The sequence below is a fragment of the Camponotus vicinus genome, unplaced genomic scaffold, assembly GCF_025532165.1.
Source record: "Camponotus vicinus isolate PSW18456_S1 unplaced genomic scaffold, iyCamVici1.0 SCAF_4, whole genome shotgun sequence".
In the NCBI taxonomy this organism is placed as follows: Eukaryota; Metazoa; Arthropoda; class Insecta; order Hymenoptera; family Formicidae; genus Camponotus; species Camponotus vicinus.
The window spans coordinates 13,040,982-13,067,866 of NW_028141976.1; the positions used below are offsets into that span (position 1 = coordinate 13,040,982).

The 26,885-nt window shown below is 43.9% G+C and overlaps 1 protein-coding gene across 3 annotated transcripts; it reads left to right on the forward strand.

Annotated features, from left to right (window-relative positions):
- The first annotated feature begins 17,929 nt into the window (after nucleotides 1-17,929).
- Nucleotides 17,930-26,642, forward strand: Dsh (Segment polarity protein dishevelled). Of its 3 annotated transcripts, XM_083095884.1 has the most exons (11): nucleotides 17,930-18,459; nucleotides 19,085-19,154; nucleotides 19,372-19,624; nucleotides 19,840-20,022; nucleotides 20,181-20,391; nucleotides 20,754-20,882; nucleotides 20,973-21,187; nucleotides 21,578-22,069; nucleotides 22,164-22,412; nucleotides 25,607-25,675; nucleotides 26,427-26,642. In XM_083095884.1, exons 1-11 carry the CDS (start codon nucleotides 18,299-18,301, stop codon nucleotides 26,465-26,467), a joined length of 2,073 nt encoding a protein of 690 aa, XP_082952010.1. In that variant the 5' UTR covers nucleotides 17,930-18,298; the 3' UTR covers nucleotides 26,468-26,642. The 3 variants fall into 3 exon arrangements, 2 of the variants coding, with proteins under 2 accessions (XP_082952010.1, XP_082952011.1); XR_014438224.1 differs by lacking the exons at nucleotides 25,607-25,675; nucleotides 26,427-26,642 and adding an exon at nucleotides 23,663-24,215 and having other exon boundaries at nucleotides 17,931-18,459; nucleotides 22,164-23,009; XM_083095885.1 differs by lacking the exons at nucleotides 25,607-25,675; nucleotides 26,427-26,642 and adding an exon at nucleotides 23,663-24,215 and having other exon boundaries at nucleotides 17,931-18,459.
- Nucleotides 26,643-26,885: the final 243 nt, after the last annotated feature.

A 26,885-nucleotide genomic window follows, 5' to 3' on the forward strand; every position in this document is an offset into this window, starting at 1 on the left:
TTCGGAGATATGGCGATTCAAATGTTTAAATCTCGTTTCCCTGGCGAACGGTGGGTGCTAGATAGAAAGGGTATAGGAACTCATAGACGGCATTGAGGAACGGCAACAAGAAAGGTCCTATACCTCGTCGCGATAGGATTTACAGTTTCGGAGATACAGCGATTCGAATGATTAAATCTCGTTTCCCTGGCGAACGGTGGGTGCTAGAGGGAAAGTGTATAGGACGTCATAGACGGCATTGAGGAATGGCGACAAGAAAGGTCCTATACCTCGTCGCGATAGGACATATAGTTTCGGAGAAATGGCGATTCAAATGTTTAAATCTCGTTTCCCTGGCGAACGGTGGGTGCTAGATAGAAAGGGTATAGGAACTCATAGACGGCTCTGAGGAACAGCAACAAGAAAGGTCCTATACATCGTCGCGATAGGACATATAGTTTCGGAGATATGGCGATTCAAATGTTTAAATCTCGTTTCCCTGGCGAACGGTGGGTGCTAGATAGAAAGGGTATAGGAACTCATAGACGGCATTGAGGAACGGCAACAAGAAAGGTCCTATACCTCGTCGCGATAGGATTTACAGTTTCGGAGATACGGCGATTCGAATGATTAAATCTCGTTTCCCTGGCGAACGGTGGGTGCTAGAGGGAAAGTGTATAGGACGTCATAGACGGCATTGAGGAATGGCGACAAGAAAGGTCCTATACCTCGTCGCGATAGGACATATAGTTTCGGAGAAATGGCGATTCAAATGTTTAAATCTCGTTTCCCTGGCGAACGGTGGGTGCTAGATAGAAAGGGTATAGGAACTCATAGACGGCTCTGAGGAACAGCAACAAGAAAGGTCCTATACATCGTCGCGATAGGACTTATAGTTTCGGAGATACGGCGATTCCAAAGCTTAAATCTCGTTTTCCTGGCGAACGGTGGGTGCTAGATGGAAAGGGTATAGGAACTCAATGACGGCATTGAGAAAGGGCAACAAGAAAGGTCCTATACATAGTCGCGATAGGACTTATAGTTTCGGAGATACAACGATTCGAATGTTTAAATCTCGTTTCCCTGGCGAACGGTGGGTGCTAGAGGGAAAGTGTATAGGACCTCATAGACTTCGTTGAGGAATGGCAACAAGAAAGGTCCTATACCTCGTCGCGATAGGACTTACAGTTTCGGAGATACGAAGATTCGAAAGTTTAAATCTCGTTTACCTGGCGAACGGTAGGTGCTAGAGGGAAAGGATATAGGATCTCATAGACGGCACTGAGGAACAGCAACAAGAAAGGTCATATACATCGTCGCGATAGGACTTATAGTTTCGGAGATACGGCGATTCCAAAGTTTAAATCTCGTTTCCCTGGCGATCGGTGGGTGCTAGAGGGAAAGGGTATAGGAACTCAATGACGGCATTGAGAAACGGCAACAAGAAAGGTCCTATACATAGTCGCGATAGGACTTATAGTTTCGGAGATACGGCGATTCGAATGTTTAAATCTCGTTTCCCTGGCGAACGGTGGGTGCTAGAGGGAAAGTGTATAGGACCTCATAGACTTCGTTGAGGAATGGCAACAAGAAAGGTCCTATACCTCGTCGCGATTGAACTTATAGTTTCGGAGATACGGCGATTCGAAAGTTTAAATCTCGTTTCCCTGGCGAACGATGGGTGCTAGAGGGAAAGGGTATACCATGTTTTTTAATGCCCATTCGATGTCCTATAAAGTCGTTCCTATGGACTTTAGCTCTAGGACCGATAGTTTCAGAGATAGGGATTTTACGCGGAAATTTTCTGTCCCTCATTAAGAAAGTTAAAGAATAGACCAAAATTGGTATATACCAATCGATAGAGAATCGTTCGAAACGTATTTCTTGATTATAAGTTTTGGTTCAAATTTCTTCTTTCATTATTCTCTCGGGGTCAGGACTAAGAAATTTTGGGAATATCGCGGTCAGGACTGGAAATCTGGCGGGCACTCGCGGTAAGCTGTTTGAATCTTCGGGGTAGGATTGAAAATTTTTATTTTCATTCTTCTACCGAGTTCAGGAGTTGGGAATTTTGGGAATTTCGCGGTCAGGACTGGTAAACTAGCGGGCACTCGCGGCTTTCTATTCGATTCTCCCGGTCAGGACTGGAAATTGTAATTTTAGTTATTCTACCGCGGTCAGAAGTTGGAAATTTTGAGAATTTCGCGGTCAGGACTGGTAAACTAGCGGGTACTTGTTGTAGTCTACTCGATTCTCGCGGTCAGGACTGGAAATTTTAATTTTCATTATTCTACCGCGGTCAGGAGTGAGAAATTTTGTGAATTTCGCGGTCAGGACTGGTAATCTAGCGGGTACTTGTTGTAGTCTACTCGAATCTCACGGTCAGGACTGGAACTTTTTATTTTCATTCTTCTACCGAGGTCAGGAATGGGAAATTTTGTGAATTTCGCGGTCAGGACTGGTAATCTAGCGGGTACTTGTTGTAGTCTACTCGAATCTCACGGTCAGGACTGGAACTTTTTATTTTCATTCTTCTACCGAGGTCAGGAATGGGAAATTTTGTGAATTTCGCGGTCAGGACTGGTAAACTAGCGGGTACTTGTTGCATGCTACTCGAATCTCCGGGTCAGGACTGGAAATTTTTATTTTCATTCTTCTACCGCGTTCAGGAGTGGGAAATTTTGTGAATTTCGCGGTCAGGACTGGTAAACTAGCGGGTACTTGTTGTAATCTACTCGAATCTCCCGGTCAGGACTGGAAATTTTTATTTTCATTCTTCTACCGAGTTCAGGAGTTGGAAATTTTGGGAATTTCGCGGTCAGGACTGGTAAACTAGCGGGTACTTGTTGCATGCTACTCGAATCTCCCGGTCAGGACTGGAAATTTTTATTTTCATTCTTCTACCGCGTTCAGGAGTGGGAAATTTTGTGAATTTCGCGGTCAGGACTGGTAAACTAGCGGGTACTTGTTGTAATCTACTCGAATCTCCCGGTCAGGACTGGAAATTTTTATTTTCATTCTTCTACCGAGGTCAGGAGTTGGAAATTTTGTGAATTACGCGGTCAGGACTGGTAAACTAGCGGGTACTTGTTGTATTCTACTCGAATCTCCCGGTCAGGACTGGAAATTTTTATTTTCATTCTTCTACCGAGGTCAGGAGTTGGAAATTTTGGGAATTTCGCCGTCAGGACTGGTAAACTATCGGGCACTCGTGATATAATATTTGAATCTCGCGGTCAGGACTGAAAATTTTTATTTTCATTCTTCTAACGAGGTCAGGAGTCGGAAATTTTGAGAATTTCTCGGTCAGGTCTGGTAAACTAGCGGGAACTTGTTGTATTCTACTCGAATATCCCAGTCAAGAATGGAAATTTTTATTTGCATTCTTCTACCGAGGTCAGGAGTTGGAAATTTTGGGAATTTCGTCGTCAGGAATGGTGATCTAGCATGCTCTTGCATCAAACTATTCAAATCTCTCGGTCAGGACTGGAAATTTTTATTTTCATTATTCTACCGCGGTCAGGAGTGTGAAATATTGGAAATTTCGCGTTCAGGACTGGACAACTAGCGGGTTCTTACGGTAAACTAGTCGATTCTTGCGGATAGGTATACGGATGGGGCGAATTTTTCATTTTTTAATTAATCATTCTATCTTGTACGAAAGTTCGCAATGCGGAATCTAATGGAGATCCGAGGTCGAAGTAGGACTCGATTCCCGTGAAAATCGAAATTTTCGATTATCTCTCGAACGGTTGGAGATACGACTTCGAGTTTCGAAGCGGGTTTATAGTACTCTAGGAGCCCTGCAAAACAGGTCCTGTGACAAGAGGCCGTAAGTCACATCGTTTCGGAAATAGCGTCTTGGCGTGACGCGTTATCTTCGTTTTTCGGGGAAACAGTGGGTGCTAGATGGAAAGGATATAGGACCTCATAGACGGCAATGAGAAGCGGCAACAGGAAAGGTCCTATACGTCGTCGCAATAGGACTTATAGTTTCGGAGATACGACGATTCGAAAGCTTAAATCTCGTTTCCCTGGCGAACGGTAGGTGCTAGAGGGAAAGGGTATAGGACCTCATAGACGGCACTAAGGAACAGCAACAAGAAAGGTCCTATACATCGTCGCGATGGAAATTATAGTTTCGGAGATACGGCGATTCCAAAGTTTAAATCTCATTTCCCTGGCGAACGGTGGGTGCTAGACGGAAAGGGTATAGGATCTCATAGACGGCACTGACGAACTGCAACAAGAAAGCTCCTATACATAGTCGGGATAGGACTTATAGTTTCGGAGATACGGCGATTCCAAAGTTTAAATCTCGTTTCCCTGGCGAACGGTAAATGCTAGAGGGAAAGGGTATAGGACCTCATAGACGGCACTGAGGAACGGCAACAAGAAAGGTCCTATACGTCGTCGCGATAGGACTTATAGTTTCGGAGATACGGCGATTCCAAAGTTTAAATCTTGTTTTCCTGGCGAACGGTGGGTGCTAGAGGGAAAGGGTATAGGACCTCAATGACGGCATTGAGGAACGGCAACAAGAAAGGTCCTATACATAGTCGCGATAGGACTTATAGTTTCGGAGATACGGCGATTCGAAAGTTTAATCTCGTTTCCCTGATGAACGGTGGGTGCTAGAGAGAAAGTATATAGGACCTCATAGACGGCATTGAAGAATGGCGACAAGAAAGGTCCTATACCTCATCGCGATAGGACTTATAGTTTCGGAGATATGTCGATTCGAAAGTTTAAATCTCGTTTCCCTGGCGAACGGTGGGTGCTAGATAGGAAGGGTATAGGAACTCATAGACGGCATTGAGGAACGGCAACAAGAAAGGTCCTATACCTCGTCGCGATTGGACTTACAGTTTCGGAGATACGGCGATTCGAATGTTTTAATCTCGTTTCCCTGGCGAACGGTAGGTGCTAGAGGGAAAGGGTATAGAACCTCATAGACGGCATTGAGGAACGGCAACAGGAAAGGTCCTATACCTCGTCGCGATAGGACTTATAGTTTCGGAGATACGACGATTTGATAGTTTAAATCTCGTTTCCCTGGCGAACGGTAGGTGCTAGAGGGAAAGGGTATAGGACCTCATAGACGGCACTGAGGAACCGCAACAAGAAAGGTCCTATACATAGTCGCGATAGGACTTATAGTTTCGGAGAAATGGCGATTCGAAAGTTTAAATCTCGTTTCCTTGGCGAACGGTGGGTTCTAGATAGAAAGGGTATAGGAACTCATAGACGGCATTGAGGAACAGCAACAAGAAAGGTCCTATACATCGTCGCGATTGGACTTATAGTTTCGGAGATACGGCGATTCCAAAGTTTAAATCTCGTTTCCCTGGCGAACGGTGGGTGCTACAGGGAAAGGGTATAGGAACTCATAGACGGCATTGAGGAACGGCAACAAGAAAGGTCCTATACCTCGTCGCGATAGGACTTACAGTTTCGGAGATATGGCGATTCGAACGTTTTAATCTCGTTTCCCTGGCGAACGGTAGGTGCTAGAGGGAAAGGGTATAGGAACTCATAGACGGCATTGAGGAACGGCAACAGGAAAGGTCCTATACCTCGTCGCGATAGGACTTATAGTTTCGGAGATACGGCGATTCGAAGCTTTAAATCTCGTTTCCCTGGCGAACGGTGGGTGCTAGAGGGAATGGGTATAGGACCTCATAGACGGCACTGAGGAACGGCAACAAGAAAGGTCGTATACCTCGTCGCGATAGGACTTATAGTTTCGGAGATACGGCGATTCGAAACTTTAAATCTCGTTTCCCTGGCGAACGGTGTGTGCTAGAGGGAATGGGTATTGGACCTCGCAGACGGCATTGAGGAACGGCAAGAAAGGTCCTATACCTAATCGCGATAGGACTTACAGTTTCGGAGTTACGGTGATTTTATTGTTTGGATCTCGTCCGCTCATGCGCGCGTGCACAGTAGGTCGCGCATGCGCCACAATACTCCTGCGCGTGCGTCGAAGTTTGCGAATGCTCCAAAATATTCCTGCGCGTGCGTCGAAGGTCGCGCATGTTCGAAAAGACTCCTGCGCGAGCGTCGAAGGTCGCACATGCGCGGCTAGTCTCCCGCGCGTGCGCAGTAGCTCGCGTATGTTCGAAAAGACTCCCGCGCGTGCGCCGAAGCTCGCGCATGCGCCAAAAGATTCATGCGCGTGCGTCGAAGGTCGCGCATGCGCAGTAGCTCGCGCATATTCGAAAAGACTTTCGCGCGTGCGCAGAAGTTCGCGTTAGCACGAAATGACTCGCGCGCTTGCGCAGAAGGTCGCGCATGCGCGGCAAGTCTCCCGCGCGTGCGCAGTAGCTCGCGTATGTTCGAAAAAACTCACGCGCGTGCGCCGAAGGTCGCGCATGCGCCAAAAGATTCATGCGCGTGCGTCGAAGGTCGCGCATGCGCGGCAAGTATCCCGCGCGTGCGCAGTAGCTCGCGTATGTTCGAAAAGGCTTTCGCGCCTGCGCAGAAGTTCGCGTTGGCATGAAATGACTCCCGCGCGTGCGCAGTAGCTCGCGCATGTTCGAAAAGACTTTCGCGCGTGCGCAGAAGTTCGCGTTGTCACGAAATGACTCGCGCGCGTGCGCAGTAGCTCGCGTATGTTCGAAAAGACTCCCGGGCGTGCGCCGAATATCGCGCATGCGCCAAAAGATTCATGCGCGTGCGCCGAAGATCGCGCATGCGCCAAAAGATTCATGCGCGTGCGTCGAAGGTCGCGTTGGCACGAAATGACTCCCGCGCGTGCGCAGTAGCTCGCGCATGTTCGAAAAGACTTTCGCGCGTGCGCAGAAGTTCGCGTTGGCACGAAATGACTCCCGCGCGTGCGCAGTAGCTCGCGTATGTTCGAAAAGACTCCCGCACGTGCGCCGAATATCGCGCATGGGCCAAAAGATTCATGCGCGTGCGCCGAAGGTCGCGCATGCGCCAAAAGATTGATGCGCGTGCGTCGAAGGTCGCGCATGCGCGGCAAGTCTCCCGCGCGTGCGCAGTAGCTCGCGTATGTTCGAAAAGGCTTTCGCGCCTGCGCAGAAGTTCGCGTTGGCATGAAATGACTCCCGCGCGTGCGCAGTAGCTCGCGCATGTTCGAAAAGACTTTCGCGCCTGCGCAGAAGTTCGCGTTGACACGAAATGACTCCCGCGCGTGCGCAGTAGCTCGCGCATGTTCGAAAAGACTTTCGCGCGTGCGCAGAAGTTCGCGTTGGCACGAAATGACTCGCGCGCTTGCGCAGAAGGTCGCGCATGCGCGGCAAGTCTCCCGCGCGTGCGCAGTAGCTCGCGCATGTTCGAAAAGACTTTCGCGCCTGCGCAGAAGTTCGTGCTGGCACGACATGACTCCCGCGCGTGCGCAGTAGCTCGCGTATGTTCGAAAAGACTCCCGCGCGTGCGCCGAAGATCGCGCATGCGCCAAAAGATTCATGCGCGTGCGTCGAAGGTCGCGCATGCGCCGCAAGTCGCCCGCGAGTGCGCAGTAGCTCGCGCATGTTCGAAAAGACTTTCGCGCGTGCGCAGAAGTTCGCGTTGGCACGAAATGACTCCCGCGCGTGCGCAGTAGCTCGCGTATGTTCGAAAAGACTCCCGCGCGTGCGCCGAAGGTCGCGCATGCGCCAAAAGATTCATGCGCGTGCGTCGAAGGTCGCGTTGGCACGAAATGACTCCCGCGCGTGCGCAGTAGCTCGCGCATGTTCGAAAAGACTTTCGCGCGTGCGCAGAAGTTCGCGTTGGCACGAAATGACTCCCGCGCGTGCGCAGTAGCTCGCGTATGTTCGAAAAGACTCCCGCACGTGCGCCGAATATCGCGCATGGGCCAAAAGATTCATGCGCGTGCGCCGAAGGTCGCGCATGCGCCAAAAGATTCATGCGCGTGCGTCGAAGGTCGCGCATGCGCGGCAAGTATCCCGCGCGTGCGCAGTAGCTCGCGCATGTTCGAAAAGACTTTCGCGCGTGCGCAGAAGTTCGCGTTGGAACGAAATGACTCGCGCGCTTGCGCAGAAGGTCGCGCATGTGCGGCAACTCTCCCGCGCGTGCGCAGTAGCTCGCGTATGTTCGAAAAGACTCCCGCGCGTGCGCCGAAGGTCGCGCATGCGCCAAAAGATTCATGCACGTGCGTCGAAAGTCGCGCATGCGCGGCAAGTCTCCCGCGCGTGCGCAGTAGCTCGCGTATGTTCGAAAAGACTCCAGCGCGTGCGCAGTAGCTCGCGCATGTTCGAAAAGACTTTCGCGCGTGCGCAGAAGTTCGCGTTGGAACGAAATGACTCGCGCGCTTGCGCAGAAGGTCGCGCATTCGCGGAAAGTCTCCCGCGCGTGCGCAGTAGCTCGCGTATGTTCGAAAAGTCACCCGCGCGTGCGCCGAAGGTCGCGCATGCGCCAAAAGATTCATGCGCGTGCGCCGCAGGTCGCGCATGATCGAAAAGACTGCTGCGCGTTCGTCGATGGTCGCGCATCGCGGCAAGTCTCCCGCGCGTGCGCAGTAGCTCGCGCATGTTCGAAAAGGCTTTCGCGCGTGCGCAGAAGTTCGCGTTGGAACGAAATGACTCGCGCGCTTGCGCAGAAGGTCGCGCATGCGCGGCAAGTCTCCCGCGCGTGCGCAGTAGCTCGCGTATGTTCGAAAATACTCCCGCGCGTGCGCCGAAGGTCGCGCATGCGCCAGAAGATTCATGCACGTGCGTCGAAAGTCGCGCATGCGCGTCAAGTCTCCCGCGCGTGCGCAGTAGCTCGCGTATGTTCGAAAAGACTCCCGCGCGTGCGCCGAAGGTCGCGCATGCGCCAAAAGATTCATGCACGTGCGTCGAACGTCGCGCATGCGCGGCAAGTCTCCCGCGCGTGCGCAGTAGCTCGCGTATGTTCGAAAAGACTCCCGCGCGTGCGCAGTAGCTCGCGCATGTTCGAAAAGACTTTCGCGCGTGCGCAGAAGTTCGCGTTGGAACGAAATGACTCGCGCGCTTGTGCAGAAGGTCGCGCATGCGCGGCAAGTCTCCCGCGCGTGCGCAGTAGCTCGCGTATGTTCGAAAAGACTCCCGCGCGTGCGCCGAAGGTCGCGCATGCGCCAAATGACTCCTGCGGGTGCGTCGATGGTCGCGCATGCGCGGCAAGTCTCCCGCGCGTGCGCAGTAGTTCGCGCATTTTCGGAAAGACTTTCGCGGGTGCGCAGAAGTCGCGTTGGCACGAAATGACTCGCGCGCTTGCGCAGAAGGTCGCGCATGCGCCAAAAGACTCCTGCACGTGCGTTGATGGTAGCGCATGGGCGGCAAGACTCCCGCGCGTGCGCAGTAGCTCGCGCATGTTCGAAAAGACTTTCGCGCCTGCGCAGAAGTTCGCGATGGCACGAAATGACTCCCGCGCGTGCGCAGTAGCTCGCGTATGTTCGAAAAGACTCCCGCGCGTGCGCCGAAGGTCGCGCATGCGCCAAAAGATTCATGCGCGTGCGTCGAAGGTCGCGCATGCGCGGCAAGTCTCCCGCGCGTGCGCAGTAGCTCGCGTATGTTCGAAAAGACTCCCGCGCGTGCGCCGAAGGTCGCGCATGCGCCAGAAAATTCATGCGCGTGCGTCGAAGGTCGCGCATGCGCGGCAAGTCTCCCGCGCGTTCGCAGTAGCTCGCGCATGTTCGAAAAGACTTTCGCGCCTGCGCAGAAATTCGCGTTTGCACGAAATGACTCCCGCGCGTGCGCAGTAGTTCGCGTATGTTCGAAAAGACTCCCGCGCGTGCGCCGAAGGTCGCGCATGCGCCAAAAGATTCATGCGCGTGCGTCGAAGGTCGCGCATGCGCGGCAAGACTCCCTCGCGTGCGCCGTAGCTCGCGTATGTTCGAAAAGACTCCCGCGCGTGCGCCGAAGGTCGCGCATGCGCCAGAAGATTCATGCGCGTGCGTCGAAGGTCGCGCATGCGCGGCAAGTCTCCCGCGCGTGAGCAGTAGCTCGCGCATGTTCAAAAAGACTTTCGCGCCTGCGCAGAAGTTCGCGTTGGCACGAAATGACTCCCGCGCGTGCGCAGTAGCTCGCGCATGTTCAAAAAGACTTTCGCGCGTGCGCAGAAGTTCGCGTTGGCACGAAATGACACGAGCGCTTGCGCAGAAGGTCGCGCATGCGCGGCAAGTCTCCCGCGCGTGCGCAGTAGCTCGCGTATGTTCGAAAAGACTCACGCGCGTGCGCCGAAGGTCGCGCATGCGCCAAAAGATTCATGCGCGTGCGTCGAATGTCGCGCATGCGCGGCAAGTCTCCCGCGCGTGCGCAGTAGCTCGCGCATGTTCGAAAAGACTTTCGCGCGTGCGCAGAAGTCGCGTTGGCACGAAATGACTCGCTCGCTTGCACAGAAGGTCGCGCATGCGCCAAAAGACTGCTGCGCGTTCGTCGATGGTCGCGCATCGCGGCAAGTCTCCCGCGCGTGCGCAGTAGCTCGCGCATGTTCGAAAAGACTCCCGCGCGTGCGCAGTAGCTCGCGCATGTTCGAAAAGACTTTCGCGCGTGCGCAGAAGTTCGCGTTGGAACGAAATGACTCGCGCGCTTGCGCAGAAGGTCGCGCATGCGCGGCAAGTCTCCCGCGCGTGCGCAGTAGCTCGCGTATGTTCGAAAAGACTCCCGCGCGTGCGCCGAAGGTCGCGCATGCGCCAAATGACTCCTGCGGGTGCGTCGATGGTCGCGCATGCGCGGCAAGTCTCCCGCGCGTGCGCAGTAGTTCGCGCATGTTCGGAAAGACTTTCGCGGGTGCGCAGATGTCGCGTTGGCACGAAATGACTCGCGCGCTTGCGCAGAAGGTCGCGCATGCGCCAAAAGACTCCTGCGCGTGCGTTGATGGTCGCGCATGCGCGGCAAGACTCCCGCGCGTGCGCAGTAGCACGCGCATGTTCGAAAAGACTTTCGCGCCTGCGCAGAAGTTCGCGATGGCACGAAATGACTCCCGCGCGTGCGCAATAGATCGCGTATGTTCGAAAAGACTCCCGCGCGTCTGCCGAAGGTCGCGCATGCGCCAAAAGATTCATGCGCGAGCGTCGAAGGTCGCGCATGCGCGGCAAGTCTCCCGCGCGTGTGCAGTAGCTCGGGCATGTTCGAAACGACTTTCGCGCGTGCGCAGAAGTTCGCGTTGGCACGAAATGACTCGTGCGCTTGCGCAGAAGGTCGCGCATGCGCGGCAAGTCTCCCGCGCGTGCGCAGTAGCTCGCATATGTTCGAAAAGACTCCCGCGCGTGCGCCGAAGGTCTCGCATGCGCCAAAAGATTCATGCGCATGCGTCGAAGGTCGCGCATGCGCGGCAAGTCTCCCGCGAGTGCGCAGTAGCTCGCGCATGTTCGAAAAGACTTTCGCGCCTGCGCAGAAGTTCGCGTTGGCACGAAATGACTCCCGCGCGTGCGCAGTAGCTCGCGTATGTTCGAAAAGTCTCCCGCGCGCGTGCCGAAGGTCGCGCATGCGCCAAAAGATTCATGCGCGTGCGCCGAAGATCGCGCATGATCGAAAAGACTTTCGCGCGTGCGCAGAAGTTCGCGTTGGCACGAAATGACACGGGCGCTTGCGCAGAAGGTCGCGCATGCGCGGCAAGTCTGTCGCGCGTGCGCAGTAGCTCGCGTATGTTCGAAAAGACTCCCGCGCGTGCGCCGAAGGTCGCGCATGCGCCAAAAGAATCATGCGCGTGCGTCGAAGGTCGCGCATGAGCGGCAAGTCTCCCGCGCGTTCGCAGTAGCTCGCGCATGTTCGAGAAGACTTTCGCGCGTGCGCAGAAGTCGCGTTGGCACGAAATGACTCGCGCGCTTGCGCAGAAGGTCGCGCATGCGCCAAAAGACTGCTGCGCGTTCGTCGATGGTCGCGCTTCGCGGCAAGTCTCCCGCGCGTGCGCAGTAGCTCGCGCATGTTCGAAAAGACTTTCGCGCGTGCGCAGAAGTTCGCGTTGGAACGAAATGACTCGCGCGCTTGCGCAGAAGGTCGCGCATGCGCGGCAAGTCTCCCGCGCGTGCGCAGTAGCTCGCGTATGTTCGAAAAGACTCCCGCGCGTGCGCAGTAGCTCGCGCATGTTCGAAAAGACTTTCGCGCGTGCGCAGAAGTTCGCGTTGGCACGAAATGACTCGTGCGCTTGCGCAGAAGGTCGCGCATGCGCGGCAAGTCTCCCGCGCGTGCGCAGTAGCTCGCGTATGTTCGAAAAGACTGCCGCGCGTGCGCCGAAGGTCGCGCATGCGCCAAAATATTCATGCGCGTGCGTCGAAGGTCGCGCATGAGCCGCAAGTCTCCCGCGCGTTCGCAGTAGCTCGCGCATGTTCGAAAAGACTTTCGCGCGTGCGCAGAAGTCGCGTTGGTACGAAATGACTCGCGCGCTTGCGCAGAAGGTCGCGCATGCGCCAAAAGACTGCTGCGCGTTCGTCGATGGTCGCGCATCGCGGCAAGTCTCCCGCGCGTGCGCAGTAGCTCGTGCATGTTCGAAAAGACTTTCGCGCGTGCGCAGAAGTTCGCGTTGGAACGAAATGACTCGCGCGCTTGCGCAGAAGGTCGCGCATGCGCGGCAAGTCTCCCGCGCGTGCGCAGTAGCTCGCGTATGTTCGAAAAGACTCCCGCGCGTGCGCCGAAGGTCGCGCATGCGCCAAATGACCCTGCGGGTGCGTCGATGGTCGCGCATGCGCGGCAAGTCTCCCGTGCGTACGCAGTAGTTCGCGCATGTTCGGAAAGACTTTCGCGGGTGCGCAGAAGTCGCGTTGGCACGAAATGACTCGCGCGTTTGCGAAGAAGGTCGCGCATGCGTCAAAAGACTGCTGCGCGTTCGTCGATGGTCGCGCATCGCGGCAAGTCTCCCGCGCGTGCGCAGTAGCTCGCGCATGTTCGAAAAGACTCCCGCGCGTGCGCCGAAGGTCGCGCATGCGCCAAATGACCCTGCGGGTGCGTCGATGGTCGCGCATGCGCGGCAAGTCTCCCGTGCGTACGCAGTAGTTCGCGCATGTTCGGAAAGACTTTCGCGGGTGCGCAGAAGTCGCGTTGGCACGAAATGACTCGCGCGTTTGCGAAGAAGGTCGCGCATGCGCCAAAAGATTCCTGCGCGTGCGTTGATGGTCGCGCATGCGCGGCAAGACTGCCGCGCGTGCGCAGTAGCTTGCGCATGTTCGAAATGACTCGCGCGCTTGCGCAGAAGGTCGCGCATGCGCGGCAAGTATCCCGCGCGTGCGCAGTAGCTCGCGTATGTTCGAAAAGACTCCCGCGCGTGCGCCGAAGGTCGCGCATGCGCCAAAAGATTCATGCGCGAACGTCGAAGGTCGCGCATGCGCGGCAAGTCTCCCGCGCGTGCGCAGTAGCTCGCGCATGTTCGAAAAGACTTTCGCGCCTGCGCAGAAGTTCACGTTGGCACGAAATGACTCCCGCGCGTGCGCAGTAGCTCGCGTATGTTCGAAAAGTCTCCCGCGCGTGCGCCGTATGTCGCGCATGCGCCAAAAGATTCATGCGCGTGCGACGAAGGTCGCGCATGATCGAAAAGACTTTCGCGCGTGCGCAGAAGTTCGCGTTGGCACGAAATGACTCGCGCGTTTGCGCAGAAGGTCGCGCATGCGCGGCAAGTCTCCTGCCCGTGCGCAGTAGCTCGCGCATGTTCGAAAAGACTTTCGCGCCTGCGCAGAAGTTCGCGTTGGCACGAAATGACACGGGCGCTTGCGCAGAAGGTCGCGCATGCGCGGGAAGTCTCCCGCGCGTGCGCAGTAGCTCGCGTATGTTCGAAAAGACTCCCGCGCGTGCGCCGAAGGTCGCGCATGCGCCAAACGATTCATGCGCGTGCGTCGAAGGTCGCGCATGCGCGGCAAGTCTCCCGCGCGTGCGCAGTAGTTCGCGCATGTTCGAAAAGACTTTCGCGCGTGCGCAGAAGTTCGCGTTGGCACGAAATGACTCGCGCGCGTGCGCAGAAGGTCGCGCATGCGCCAAAAGACTCCTGCGCGTGCGTCGAAGGTCGCGCATGCGCGGCAAGTCTCCCGCTCGTGCGCAGAAGGTCGTTCATGCGCGAAAAGACCCGCGGTTGCGCAGCAGGTCGTTCATGCGCGGAGACTCCGCGCGTGCGCAGAAATTCGCGCATGCGCGAGAAGATTCCCGTTGGTGCGCAGAAGTTTGGGGAGGCGCGAAAAAACTCCCGCACGTGCGTAGAAATTCGCGCATGCGCGAAATGACCCGCTTCTGCGCAGAGGGTCGTTCATTCGCGAAAAGATTCACGCGCGCGCCCAGATCCTCGCGCATGCGGAAAAAGACTTCCGCGCGTCCTCAGATGTTCGCACATGCGCGAAAAGATCTGCGCGTGCTCAGAAGGTCGCGCATGCGCGAATAGATTCCCGCGTCTGCGCAAAAGGTCGCGCATGTGCGAAGACTCCCGCGTGTGAGCAAAAGATCGCAGAGACGCGAAAAGACTGCCGCGCATGCGCGAAAAGACCCGCGCCTGCGCAGAACGTCGCGCATGCGCGAAGACTTCCGCACCTGCACAGAAGGTCTCGGAGGCGCGAAAAGACTCCCGCGCGTGCACAAAAGTTCGGTTAGGCGTGAAAGGACTCCCGCGCTTGCACAGAAGGTCGCGCATGCGCGAAAGACGCGCGCGTGCACAGAAGTTCAGGTAGGTGCGAAAGGACTCCCGCGCGTGCGCAAGAGGTCGCGCATGCGCGAAGGGACTTTCGCGCGTGCGCAGAAGTTCGCGCGTGCTCAGAGATTGACGCGTGTGCACATATGGGCGCTCATTCGAATACACACACACACATGAGCAGGCACGCAAATTTGCGCATGAGTAGATATCTGCGCATGCGCCTACTCACGCGGAAGCTATTTTGCCATTTTATAGGGCACAATGTAATATTCTCTACCTATGGCTAGTTTACGTTATGCTTATTTATTGCGATATTTTGCGATATTAAGAAATGCAACGTATTATTTTGTTTCTACGGATAGTTTAGGTTTAAGTTTTGTTTTGTGATATTTGAGGGATGCATATTATTATTAATTTGTATCTAAAAGTGGTTTAGATTTAGTGGTTTAGATTTATATTACGATATTTTTGAGTTGCATAGTATTATTCTGAATAGTATTATTCTAATCAGAATAATATTCTACGGATCAAAATATTACAAAATATCGTAATATAATTAAAGGAGTAATTTAAATTTAGGAGGAATAATTTATGTTTAATTATGATGCGTTATTTTGCTATATTATGGCATCAGTGTTATATTTTCTATCTAGTGGTTGGTTATGTTCAGTTATATTGTGTTATTTATAGATGCAATTATTTTTGAGGGGGGTAGTTTTGGTTTAATTTATTGCTATATTTTGAGATATTTGCTAGCGAGGTGTAATATTAATTATCTAGGAACAGTTCAGTATTAATTACATTACATTTTGCAATATTTGAAGTGCAGAATATTATTCTGTATCTAACCCTAATAACTAAAGCAACTGCGCGTGCTCGTATGTTTACGCATAAGCGAAGGACTGCGCGTACCTGTACGCATACGCGTAAGTCTGCGCGTGCGTGTGCGCATGCGTGAGAGCTTCTGTGAAGGCGCCATCTACTACGCATGCGCGAGTCTGCGCATTTGCGATCTTCGGCGCATGCGCAAGTTTTTCCGCATATTCGTACTTCGGCGCATGCGCGAGTTTTTTGCGCATGCGCGAACTTCGGCGCATGCCCCACAATTTTTGCACATACGCATTCGCACCAGCAAACGCACACGCATGCGCAGTCATTCGCGCATATGCAGTCTGGCGCCCATTCGAATACGCACGCGCATTAGCAGATTCAAGCACATGCGCGCATGAGCAGATGTTTGCGCATGCGCCAACTCATGCGGAAGCTACATTTTGCCATGTGAGTGCCTCGTTTGTTTACGTCGCGATTGATCTTAGCCAATTATATCGAACTGCCTAGGGTAACCAGCAACGATTAACCAATCAAAGAGTCCTATTTTGTAGAGAGCCTCTAATAAGTAACTGGCCATCAAGGGGCCTCTTTTGATTGGTCCGCCATTTTTAGGCAACTCTGCTCATATTCAAATTTTAATTATCCTATTTTGGATATAAATGGCATTTATTAATAATAAATATTACAGATAAATAGTGAAATTTTAATAATAATCTATATATATATATATATTATTTATTGTTATAACAATAAAATTTTAATTATAATTATGAATATTATATACATATACAGGGTGGCCCATTTTAATCCATCCAGTCGAATATCTCGAAAACGAAGCCCGGGAGAGAAAAATGTTTCAGACAAAAGTTGTATGGTTTCAAGGGGGCCATAAGATGGTACTATTGGTTTGACCTTGAAGAGTCATTTGAAGGTCACGTGAAGGTCACTTCAATTTTTTTAAATGGAACACCCTATATATTTTTGCAGATTCTTGTAGCTTATCTCGAGAGCTTTCCAAAACACTATAATTAAGTACCTTTTCGTTAAGTACTTTTTGAGTTATGAGGCTTGAAATAATTTCTTAATTTTACATAAACCGTAAAATATCTTGTAAAATATTCATTTTTCGATTATCTTACCTTAATACTTTTATGTACAAAATAATGAGAGGAATCAATTGGTGTAAAGAAAACACATAGTTGTTTTTAAGAAAAAATATGTAATTTACAATTAACAATTCCATATTTTCTTACAAACGTTCGGGTATACATAAGACTCGGGACATAACACACAGTATTGTGCGTTACCTAAGACAAAGACCTAAGGCATAAAACAGTCTTAAAATTATGAGGCAGCCATTCTGCTCAGGCCCTAAATCTTATCAAATCCAGTACGAAAAATTGTACCGTGTGCCGTAGGCTTTATGGATTGCGGTACTTTGTATATCTAGTGACTTTAGCAGTCGGAATTTCGGAAAACGGAATCTCGGAAAAGTACCAGAATACTAGTACTAGGATCAACCAATCAGAATTATTTGGAGACATTTTAACTTAGGGCTCGTTCCCACTGAAGCGTCGTCTACAATGAGATTTTAAGGAGACTTAAGTCTTACGCCTTAAGTCTCCTTAAAATCTCATTGTAGACGCCGCATGAGCGCGTCACGCGTCGCGTCACCAGCGTGAGCCAATCAAAACATCCCATTGTAATAACATGTTTTCCGTGTTATTACAATGGGATGTTTTGATTGGCTCACGCTGGTTGACGCGACGCGTGACGCGCTCAGTGGGAACGAGCCCTTAACGTTTAATGAAAATTAACCGGGATTAAATTTTTATTTTTATAAGAAGAATTTTATTGTTAATAAATAATTGTTTGGTAAGTATTTATTAATATACATATAAATATTTAATCAAAATATTTTATCACATAAAATGGTTATCATATTGTCAATAATAAAAGTTGCGTGTTTGTCGGTCCGGTTTTTTTGTGGCTGGGCTCCCCATGGACTAATATTTCGGAGCATTTCGGAAATTAGTAAAAATAGAAATTTATTTTGATAGTTTTCCGACAAAAAAAATAATTAATACAATAGAAAAATATATAAAAAAGTGACATTTGTATTTATTGTTTATTATAATAGAAAATAATAAAGAAATTTTCTAAATTGAAAGACAATTTGAAGTTAAAATAGCATTCCGTTTTCCGTAGAAATCACTACATGGGGAGCGAGGCTATCGAAAAACCGACATTCAAACTTTACTAGATAATTCTGATTGGTTGATCACCACTCTAGTACTTTTCCGAGATTCCGTTTTCCGAAATTCCGACTGCCCATGTGACAGCACCCTGAGGTCTCCAATATCAATTCAGAGTTTACTCGTCACTTTAGCCGACCCTTAAACAGGATTGCAATTAAAAACATGGGCGTTAACTTAACGGTCCTTTTTATTTTCTATTTTATAGTGAAAGACTGGTCTCACAATTGTTTTAATTAATCTCACAATCGCTTACAAACGAATCACAAACAATTATGCGAAAAGTCAAAGTGGTAATGCCAAGTTTCCGGAGTCAGAGCTCGCAAACAAGTTGGTAACACTGACCGCCAACTGCCAGTGGTATGGATGCGTATACATGTACAAGTGTACGCAACGCTGATGATGTTGACGTTAAATTTATCGTCACGATTGCAACGGATATTATGTGAATTCAACGGATAATGCCAATAACCTCTTCCTAGTTAGCGGTACAACGTGATTGCATTTTCGTGTAACGATATTTGTGAGTCGTGAGATTTCACGAGCCATGAACATGCGATTTTTGTACACATCAGGGCTTTGGCTCGATACACGACACGCCATGTTGGTTTAAAAGAATATCTTCCGAGTTGATAGAATCCGTGTGGCGAGCGTATCGTTTCTGCATATCGCGAATGAACCCAGTGTGATACGCATTCCAGACGATGGAAGAGACGAAGATTATCTATCACATGGACGATGAGGAGACACCGTACCTAGTAAAGCTCAATATATCGCCAGAAAGGGTAACCCTTGCCGATTTCAAGAATGTTTTAAATCGGCCGAATTACAAGTATTTCTTTAAGTCAATGGACGATGACTTCGGGTAAGTGGCAATACGATGCGTTTTATTCTCATATTACTAATTTGTTGTGTCTATATATCATGTAATGTAACATATTATGTTATATTAAATCTTATATTTGTTATGCACATTGTAACAAAATGTAATTTGCGAATCATTGCTCCGACAATCGGTATTGCAATTCGCGTGTGCATTCATGCATCATACATCTACCTATCTAGCTATCTATTCTGAAGATCTTACGATTATTAGCAATATCGATGTATAATTTTTTTCATTACATAAACGACTGAATGACTTTTTTTATTTGTGGCATATTATTCTTGTATTATCTTTGCTATTTGCTTGTACAATATAATTCTTATACTATTTTAAAAAAGTTGACGGAACTTTGTCTTATGATAGCGATGTAACACAAATTTTTACAGTGATAAGTGAAACATAATCATGACACGTATTTAAAAGTTAACTTTATTAAATTATATACTTAAAATAGTACAAAGTAAAATAGTACACAGAGAAATAAGGATTATTAACACTTTTGTTATATATTTATAAATTCATAATAGCAAATCAGGAATTATTAAGTTTGATATTGATAATACATGCTTTTGTACTAAATTAATTTGTTTATTCTTTATATTAGCGTGGTAAAAGAAGAAATTATAGATGATGATGCTCATCTACCATGTTTCAATGGTCGAGTTGTCTCTTGGGTAAGATTTAGAATAATGTCTTTTTTCAATAGATATTATTTAAATTTCTAAACAGAAACTGACAAAATAAAGAATACCATGTTATTTCCATGTTTAACCTTTCTATGAATCAGATATTAAATATGACACGTGTGTATTTTTATTCTCATAGAAAGTATTTTTTATCAAAATATAATTTAATAAATATGTTATTTAATGAAGTAATATTTTATGACAGCTGGTATCCGCTGAAGGTAGCAATGTCTCGGATGGTGCATCCCAATGTACAGATTCCATGGCACACAGTGAAGCAAAACATGATCGTGTAGATCATGTAACTCCTGGACATGGTAATAGAGGAACAGCTCCACTTTCACACGACGATACATTGACAGAGACAGAGAGTATTATAAGCAGTCGACAAGGACATCATTTACATAAAAGCTCGAGACATCATTCGGAAAAATATGAAAAGTACAACAAATATAATGGTATGCTACTGGTAGAAAAATATGATAGTTTATTAATATATTGTATATAATTAATTATAAAATATAATTGTTATTTTATATATTTATAAAAGAAAAAGTAAAGCTTGTGTATATAAACTCTCACATTTTGGGAAATAACAATATAAAATAACAATAAAAGATATTTAACATGAAATATTTTTTTTTCATATTTTAAATTACGAGAAATTCCACAGGACTTCGTATAAATGGTCATTCGAAACATCGCTCTGGTCATGGATATGAAACTGCTTCCATCTTAAGTTCAGATTTAGAAACAACAACTTTTTTGGAATCTGATGACGATGCGAGCAGTCGTATCACATCGACGACTGGTCGTCACACTAATATGAGTAGCACAGTTGATAGAGGCACTTTGGGTATGAATAAATCGAAATAATATGAAAAGATATTAAGACTCCTTATAACATCTTATATTATGTTTAAACCTTGGATACAAAACCATGTAGCGAATAAATTTCTTGTTTTATTTCGATATACGCGAAATGTGAATCTATAAAATTTTCTTCTCTTATAGATCGACGTCGACCGCAAAGGAAACGACGACATAGATTACCACCCATGTCACGAACATCATCGTTTAGTAGTATTACTGACAGTACAATGTCCTTAAATATTATAACTGTTTCACTGAACATGGACACTGTTAATTTCCTTGGTATTAGTATTGTCGGGCAGAGTAACAAAGGTGGAGATGGAGGAATATACGTTGGTTCAATAATGAAAGGGTTAGTATGCATATTTCCTTAAAATTTTATTTACATTTTAGCAGGGACAACTATACCTTAAACAACTACTAAATTGAAATTCAAATTTATTTCTCACCAACAATAGGTTGTATAAAGTAAAATATCTCTGTTAATTATCACATAATTTAATATGAAATCTATATAATTTAAGATGTTTATTAATGATCTCTGTAAATCATGTGAAAACAGAGCAAAGATTTTGTACTTCTGTACTTTTGCATTTCTGTACTTTACATTATAGTATTTGTGTATAAGACTGATTGTACAAATGGTATTTATAATTAATATTATAAATTTTCTATTTCTTATATTTTTCTGTTTAATATACTGGTCTGAAATAGAGGAGCAGTTGCTTTAGATGGTCGAATAGAACCCGGTGACATGATTCTTCAAGTCAACGATATTAATTTCGAAAATATGTCTAATGACGAGGCAGTGAGGGTATTACGCGAAGTAGTGCAAAAACCAGGGTATGTATCAATTATGATACATATCTGTGTAATTATATAATTGTTTAGATAGAATATAAAAGTTATTATATTATACTTGTTTCTTTCTAGACCAATAAAACTTGTAGTTGCAAAATGTTGGGATCCAAATCCTAAAGGTTATTTTACGATACCTCGCACAGAACCGGTACGTCCCATAGATCCTGGTGCATGGGTAGCGCACACGGCCGCTATACGAGGTGAAGGTTTTCCACCTCGTCCACCAAGTGCCACAACGTTAACTTCAACATCGAGCAGTCTTGCGAGCACTTTGCCAGATACCGAACGTAAGTTATAAGAAATTGTATTTAATAAATGCTAAATTTTCTTGGTTAAATTAACGAAATGAAAATTTTCAATATTAAAACTCTTACATAACACGCTTACACAATAAACTATTAATTCTTAAATTAAATAAAATCAAAGTTTTGAACAATTTTTTAATAAAAAAATTAGATTTGTTTTTTAAATAAAAATTTGAATTTTAAATTAAATAAGAAAAATTTTTATTATTTTTAATTGTTTTAAACTTTAGAAACATAGTGTTCCATCAAGATTTTTTCATAAAAAAAGAAAATTTCACAATTGATTGAGAAATAGAAATAGAATAGACAAGAGAATAGGGAAGGAGTGACTGGATAGATCCTATATATACTGAATTAACATATTTGACTCAGGACCATTGGAAGAGCTTCATTTAACAGTCAACACCGACATGCCGACAGTAGTACGAGCAATGGCTCGATCTGATTCAGGCTTAGAGATACGCGATCGAATGTGGCTTAAAATTACCATTCCAAATGCATTTATCGGTGCGGATGTTGTGGACTGGTTGAATACGCACGTGGAAGGATTTATTGATCGGCGTGATGCTAGGAAATATGCATCACTCATGCTGAAAGCTGGCTTCATTCGACATACAGTGAACAAAATCACATTTTCTGAGCAATGTTATTACATTTTTGGTGATCTATGTTCAGCCATGAGTAGCATGAAACTAGATTGTGATACAGTTGGTCCCTTGCCACCACCAAATGCTTGGGACATGCCTTATTCGGGAACATATGCACCACATTCAGCAACTGGTTACAGTCCCATGCCATTTAATTTCACAAATGAGCCCACTGTTTATGGTTACCATCGAGAAGAGAGCGTGCATAGTGGTTCGGGTAAAATTGAGCATTTCTTTTATTTGTTTTACATTTAAAAAAAAATCAATTTCCTTAAAAGATATATTTTATGTGTGTATATTAATATAAATAGGTGGTAGCAGTGCAGGTAGTGAACGTATATGCAAAGAACCTATTCACGATTTAAAATCATGCTCTTCGGCATCAGAATCAGAATTACATAATCCATCAATGCCGTCAATGCCAAGTAAAAATTCCGGCAATGGTAATGGATCGAATGGAAAGAGATCTAACGGAAGTCGCAGTCGTTCTAGTGGTTCCGAGCAATCTGTTCAAACGGGAACAGGATCAGGGAATCAGCAGAATCAGCAAGATTTATCTGGTAGTAGACAGTCATTTCGCATTGCGATGGGGAATCCTTGTGAATTCTTTGTCGATGTTATGTAGATGTTGTAAATAGGAGAAATATATAATATAGGATATAGCTAACTATCGTGGACAAATACTTTGAATTGTTTTATTTGTATAAGCATGTGTTATATCCTTATTCTATACTTGCAAAATCACAAAATTAATAAATAACTATTAGAATTCTTTTTCCACAATTTTTTGTATTTTCGTATATTTTTCCATCTTAATAAATTGAGTTATTACAAATCTATCATGCCCTCAGAATTTATGCATGATTGCTATTGCTTTTCTCACGTTCAAAGTATTTATTCACTAATTTGATTTAATAAATTTGAAGAGGGTCTGAAAAATTTAATTAATTCATACACATCTTTATACATTATCATTTATATTTTATTCCGATTGTGCATCTTGCATAATAGTATTTTAAAAAGTTGCATTTATTAAGATTGTTTTGAGATATATTTTGCATGTAACAGAGAAATATATTTGGAAGTGTTATAATATGACATCCGAGTAAGCAAAAAGAGATAAAAAGAAAGAAAAAGTGTTTTATTTTATATACACAGTAAGTTATAGAATTCTTACAAGTTACTTATTCATTTTCTCGTGTAATATTTAGTGTGTAAAATTGACGTCTTTTTTTTTTCGTCTTTTTTTTGTTCGTCATATATCATCCATAACAATGATAGGCAGTTTTGTTAACGTGTTATATCATTAAAGAAATCTTTGATATAATACTGTAATACTAATAATTACATATAATAAGAGTATAAAACTTGTACAAGAGTGTCTAGAATGAACATCAAGACATAAATTTCGTCCTGATAACGACAAAATGTTATCTTTCTGCATGATGCATCTTCTATTCTAAAACTTGTTTAATAATTTATTTCCTGTATCTCATAGTATTACAAAAACATAATTACAAATGTTTGTTCACTATAACAATTTATTATATATTTACACATAATGTGCACGCTTCATCGCAAGTGTAATGTTATATAACTATGATGTGGTAATTGTTACTTTTTTAGCAGCACAATCGCACAAGATAAAGCACATAAATGATCATGTAAATAACATGGTTTACCTCAATGACTGGTTCAAATGTTATTAAGATTTGCAATAATCTTTCTGCACATGCATGTAATTTATGTTATATATATAGGAAGGTATGTGCATATATCTATTAATATTTTTTAATTGATTGCGTTTTAGGATTATCTACAACAATGGGGCAGCTATTTCTTTAAAATCGAGAGGATATTGTTTCAAAATATCCCCCTCCCCCCTTTCATCACTAATTCGTTAATTTTTATTTTGAAAATATTTGGTACATTTTAAAAAACTTTTATATTTGAAAAAATCATCCATGTATAGAAATTGTTTATCCTGATTAAATTGTTAACTGGTTAAGAAAAACTTACGATATCCACATGCGGATTTTTATACATAGTACGTGTATTCATTTGATTTAAGTTATTATATATTAAATTTTTAAATCGAAAATATAAATCGTACTCCTTGCAATATGCGACATTGTATCAAATTCAATGAAATGTATATACATGCAAATTATGCTCATGCTAAATGTGCCATCTTATCAGTGTTAGAAATATAGAAAGCTGCGAGATTTAATTTATATTGATGCTTGCAGGTGTGTACGTCCTTAGATTATTTTATTGTCATTGTTACACGTATTTTACAATTAATAATACAACTTCATGTATGTTTTAAGTTTTTAAATATTACTTTATTTTAACATTGCCGATATGCAAATCTCTTCTACTTATGTCTTATCATGATACCAATTTTATTTACTACATTATTACAGTAAAATGATGTCTTTTATGCTCGATTTATATGTATATATATATATATATATATATATAGACACACACACACACACGTGTGTGTGTGTGTGTACGTACATATGTATGTATGTATGTATATACAGTGTCGAGCAGGAGAGAACTTTAAATTTATAACTTAATTTTACACATTAAAATGCCGCTCTTTTTTTAAATATTTGAATATAATAATAGCAAGAAATATTTTTAATTTTATTTATTGCATATTCGTATAGAGGAAAGTAAATAATAGTTGATATATATGTACAGTGCTTCACTTGACAGTACTTTGGTATAGTAATAGCCAAATATAGCTTCATGTGTGTATATGTGTAAGCGTATATATACATATGTGTGTGTGTGTGTATATATGTATATATATCTGCATATATGTCGTGTATGCATGTATGTATAAATATATACACACATATATATGTATATATGTATGTATATATATGTATGTAGGTATATGTTTGTACTTGTGTATATTTCAACAAGTATTCTAAAAGCCTGTATAAAACATCTTTTATCGATTAGAAATATAAATATTTTAATATACGAAAAAATTAAGTATTTTGACAAAAAGATTTGTTTTTTATTGTTTGTTATAAATTTTATTTGATATTTTATGAAGCTATATTTGTGCATTGTAAACATTATGCAATTTTCCTAATTAATATAATTATATCTTTTATTTATATAAATGATTATACAACTCGTTATTTTCTTCTCTTCGTGACGAGACGCAATTTAATAAAATTGTATTTTAAAAAGTTGCTATTTTTTTATTAAAAAAGACATTGATGTGTATTATTTCTCACTATATCAATATTTTATGGAAAATTGTATATTATACTGTAATGATGAGTTATATACACTTAATACACTTAACTATAATACATTTGAATATTTATAGCAAGCAGATGTACAAAACCTTTATTCAATTTATGTTACATATCACGATATTAATAATTTTATTGTTTAATGTAAATTACATATATACTTGTGTTACAGACAGGTTGTGGAATACATTTGACAAATCTTAAGATTCTACTTTTGCCATTTGTTGCATATTAATTTAATACTGCAAATAGGTGAAGAATCATAGATTTTTTCAACATCATATTTATTCATTAATGAAAAATTTTTTAGATTATTTTTTATACTTGTATCGCCTTCCTATTTTGAAAAAGATCTGTTAAAAATTTGTTTTCATGCTTTTGAACATTATATCGCTAGTATATATATTGCATCTTAGATATATAATCGAGACATTTTTGTGCTTTGTGCTGCACGCTGATGGTTGATACAGGGCGACGTATGCACGAGGAGACTCATACACAAACTAGTGATTTGGATAACAATAGCAGAGACGATATCTGTAAGTTCAAGTTTATTTCACCAAGACAATATAGCAATATAACATTTGCTATGTTTTTTACAATCCATTTTCCGCTCTATTTATCCCAGCAAACACCAAGTAACAGTTATATAACTGTTAGTTATAATTTCCTACTCAACAATATAACTGTTACATGTTATATAACTGTTATGTGTTAGATAACAATTATATTGTTGAGTAGGAAATTATAATTAACAATTATATAACTGTTACTTGGTGTTTGCTGGGATATCATTAAATTTGATCATTGTAGTTACAACTAAAGATAATGATTCCATAACACTTCTTTTTATATATGTATTTTATTACAATATATTTACTTGCTAAATTAGTTAAAAATAGTAGGCAAAATATATATATATATATTGTATATATATATATATATATATATATATATATATATATATATATATATACATATGCTAAATTTATATATAACAAATATAAAAAACATCTCGAATTAAAACTATGTCAGACATATATATATATAGTATATATGTGTATATATGTATATATATGTATATATATAGTATATATGTGTGTGTGTGTGACATAGTTTTAATTTGGAATGTTTTTATATTTGTTATATATAAATTTAGCAATTATGTAACTTTCATTTTGTAAGCTATATAATTTCTAAATGTCGTTTTTGTTTGCTTAATCATACTTTATATTTACTTATATTTATTTCATATTAGAATATGAAATGTTTTTTTTTTATTCTTTACAGATGAGGAAGACATTTTGGAATACCAATTTCTGCATAAGTGAGAAGATCTTTTTTAATGTATACACGTATAATGGTAACATGAGTCAAACAAATGATCAAGATATATTTCCATTGACTTTTTATCAGTTGGATGGAAGTAGTACATACGCGAAGCATATATTTATATATTTAATAGGCCAATTTTGATATCATAGAAAGTAAAAAATTAAAATTAATTATGATTTATATATATATATATATATATATATATATATATATATATATATATATATATATATATATATATATATATATATACATATATATATACATATATATATATATATATATATATATATATATATATATATATATGTATATGTATATATATATATATACATATATATATATATATAACGGCTATACATAATAAAATTAAGACCATAAAGATATCGTCGTGGTAATTAAAGTTTGTTTAAG

Excerpts from the sequence above, each read along its gene's own strand:
- Dsh (XM_083095884.1), top strand. The coding sequence starts at position 18,299 with ATGGAAGAGACGAAGATTATCTATCACATGGACGATGAGGAGACACCG. Across the intron at positions 20,023-20,180 it reads AGTTGATAGAGGCACTTTGG|ATCGACGTCGACCGCAAAGG; the intron begins GTATGAATAAAT and ends CTTCTCTTATAG. Across the intron at positions 22,413-25,606 it reads GAATCAGCAAGATTTATCTG|GGCGACGTATGCACGAGGAG; the intron begins GTAGTAGACAGT and ends TGGTTGATACAG.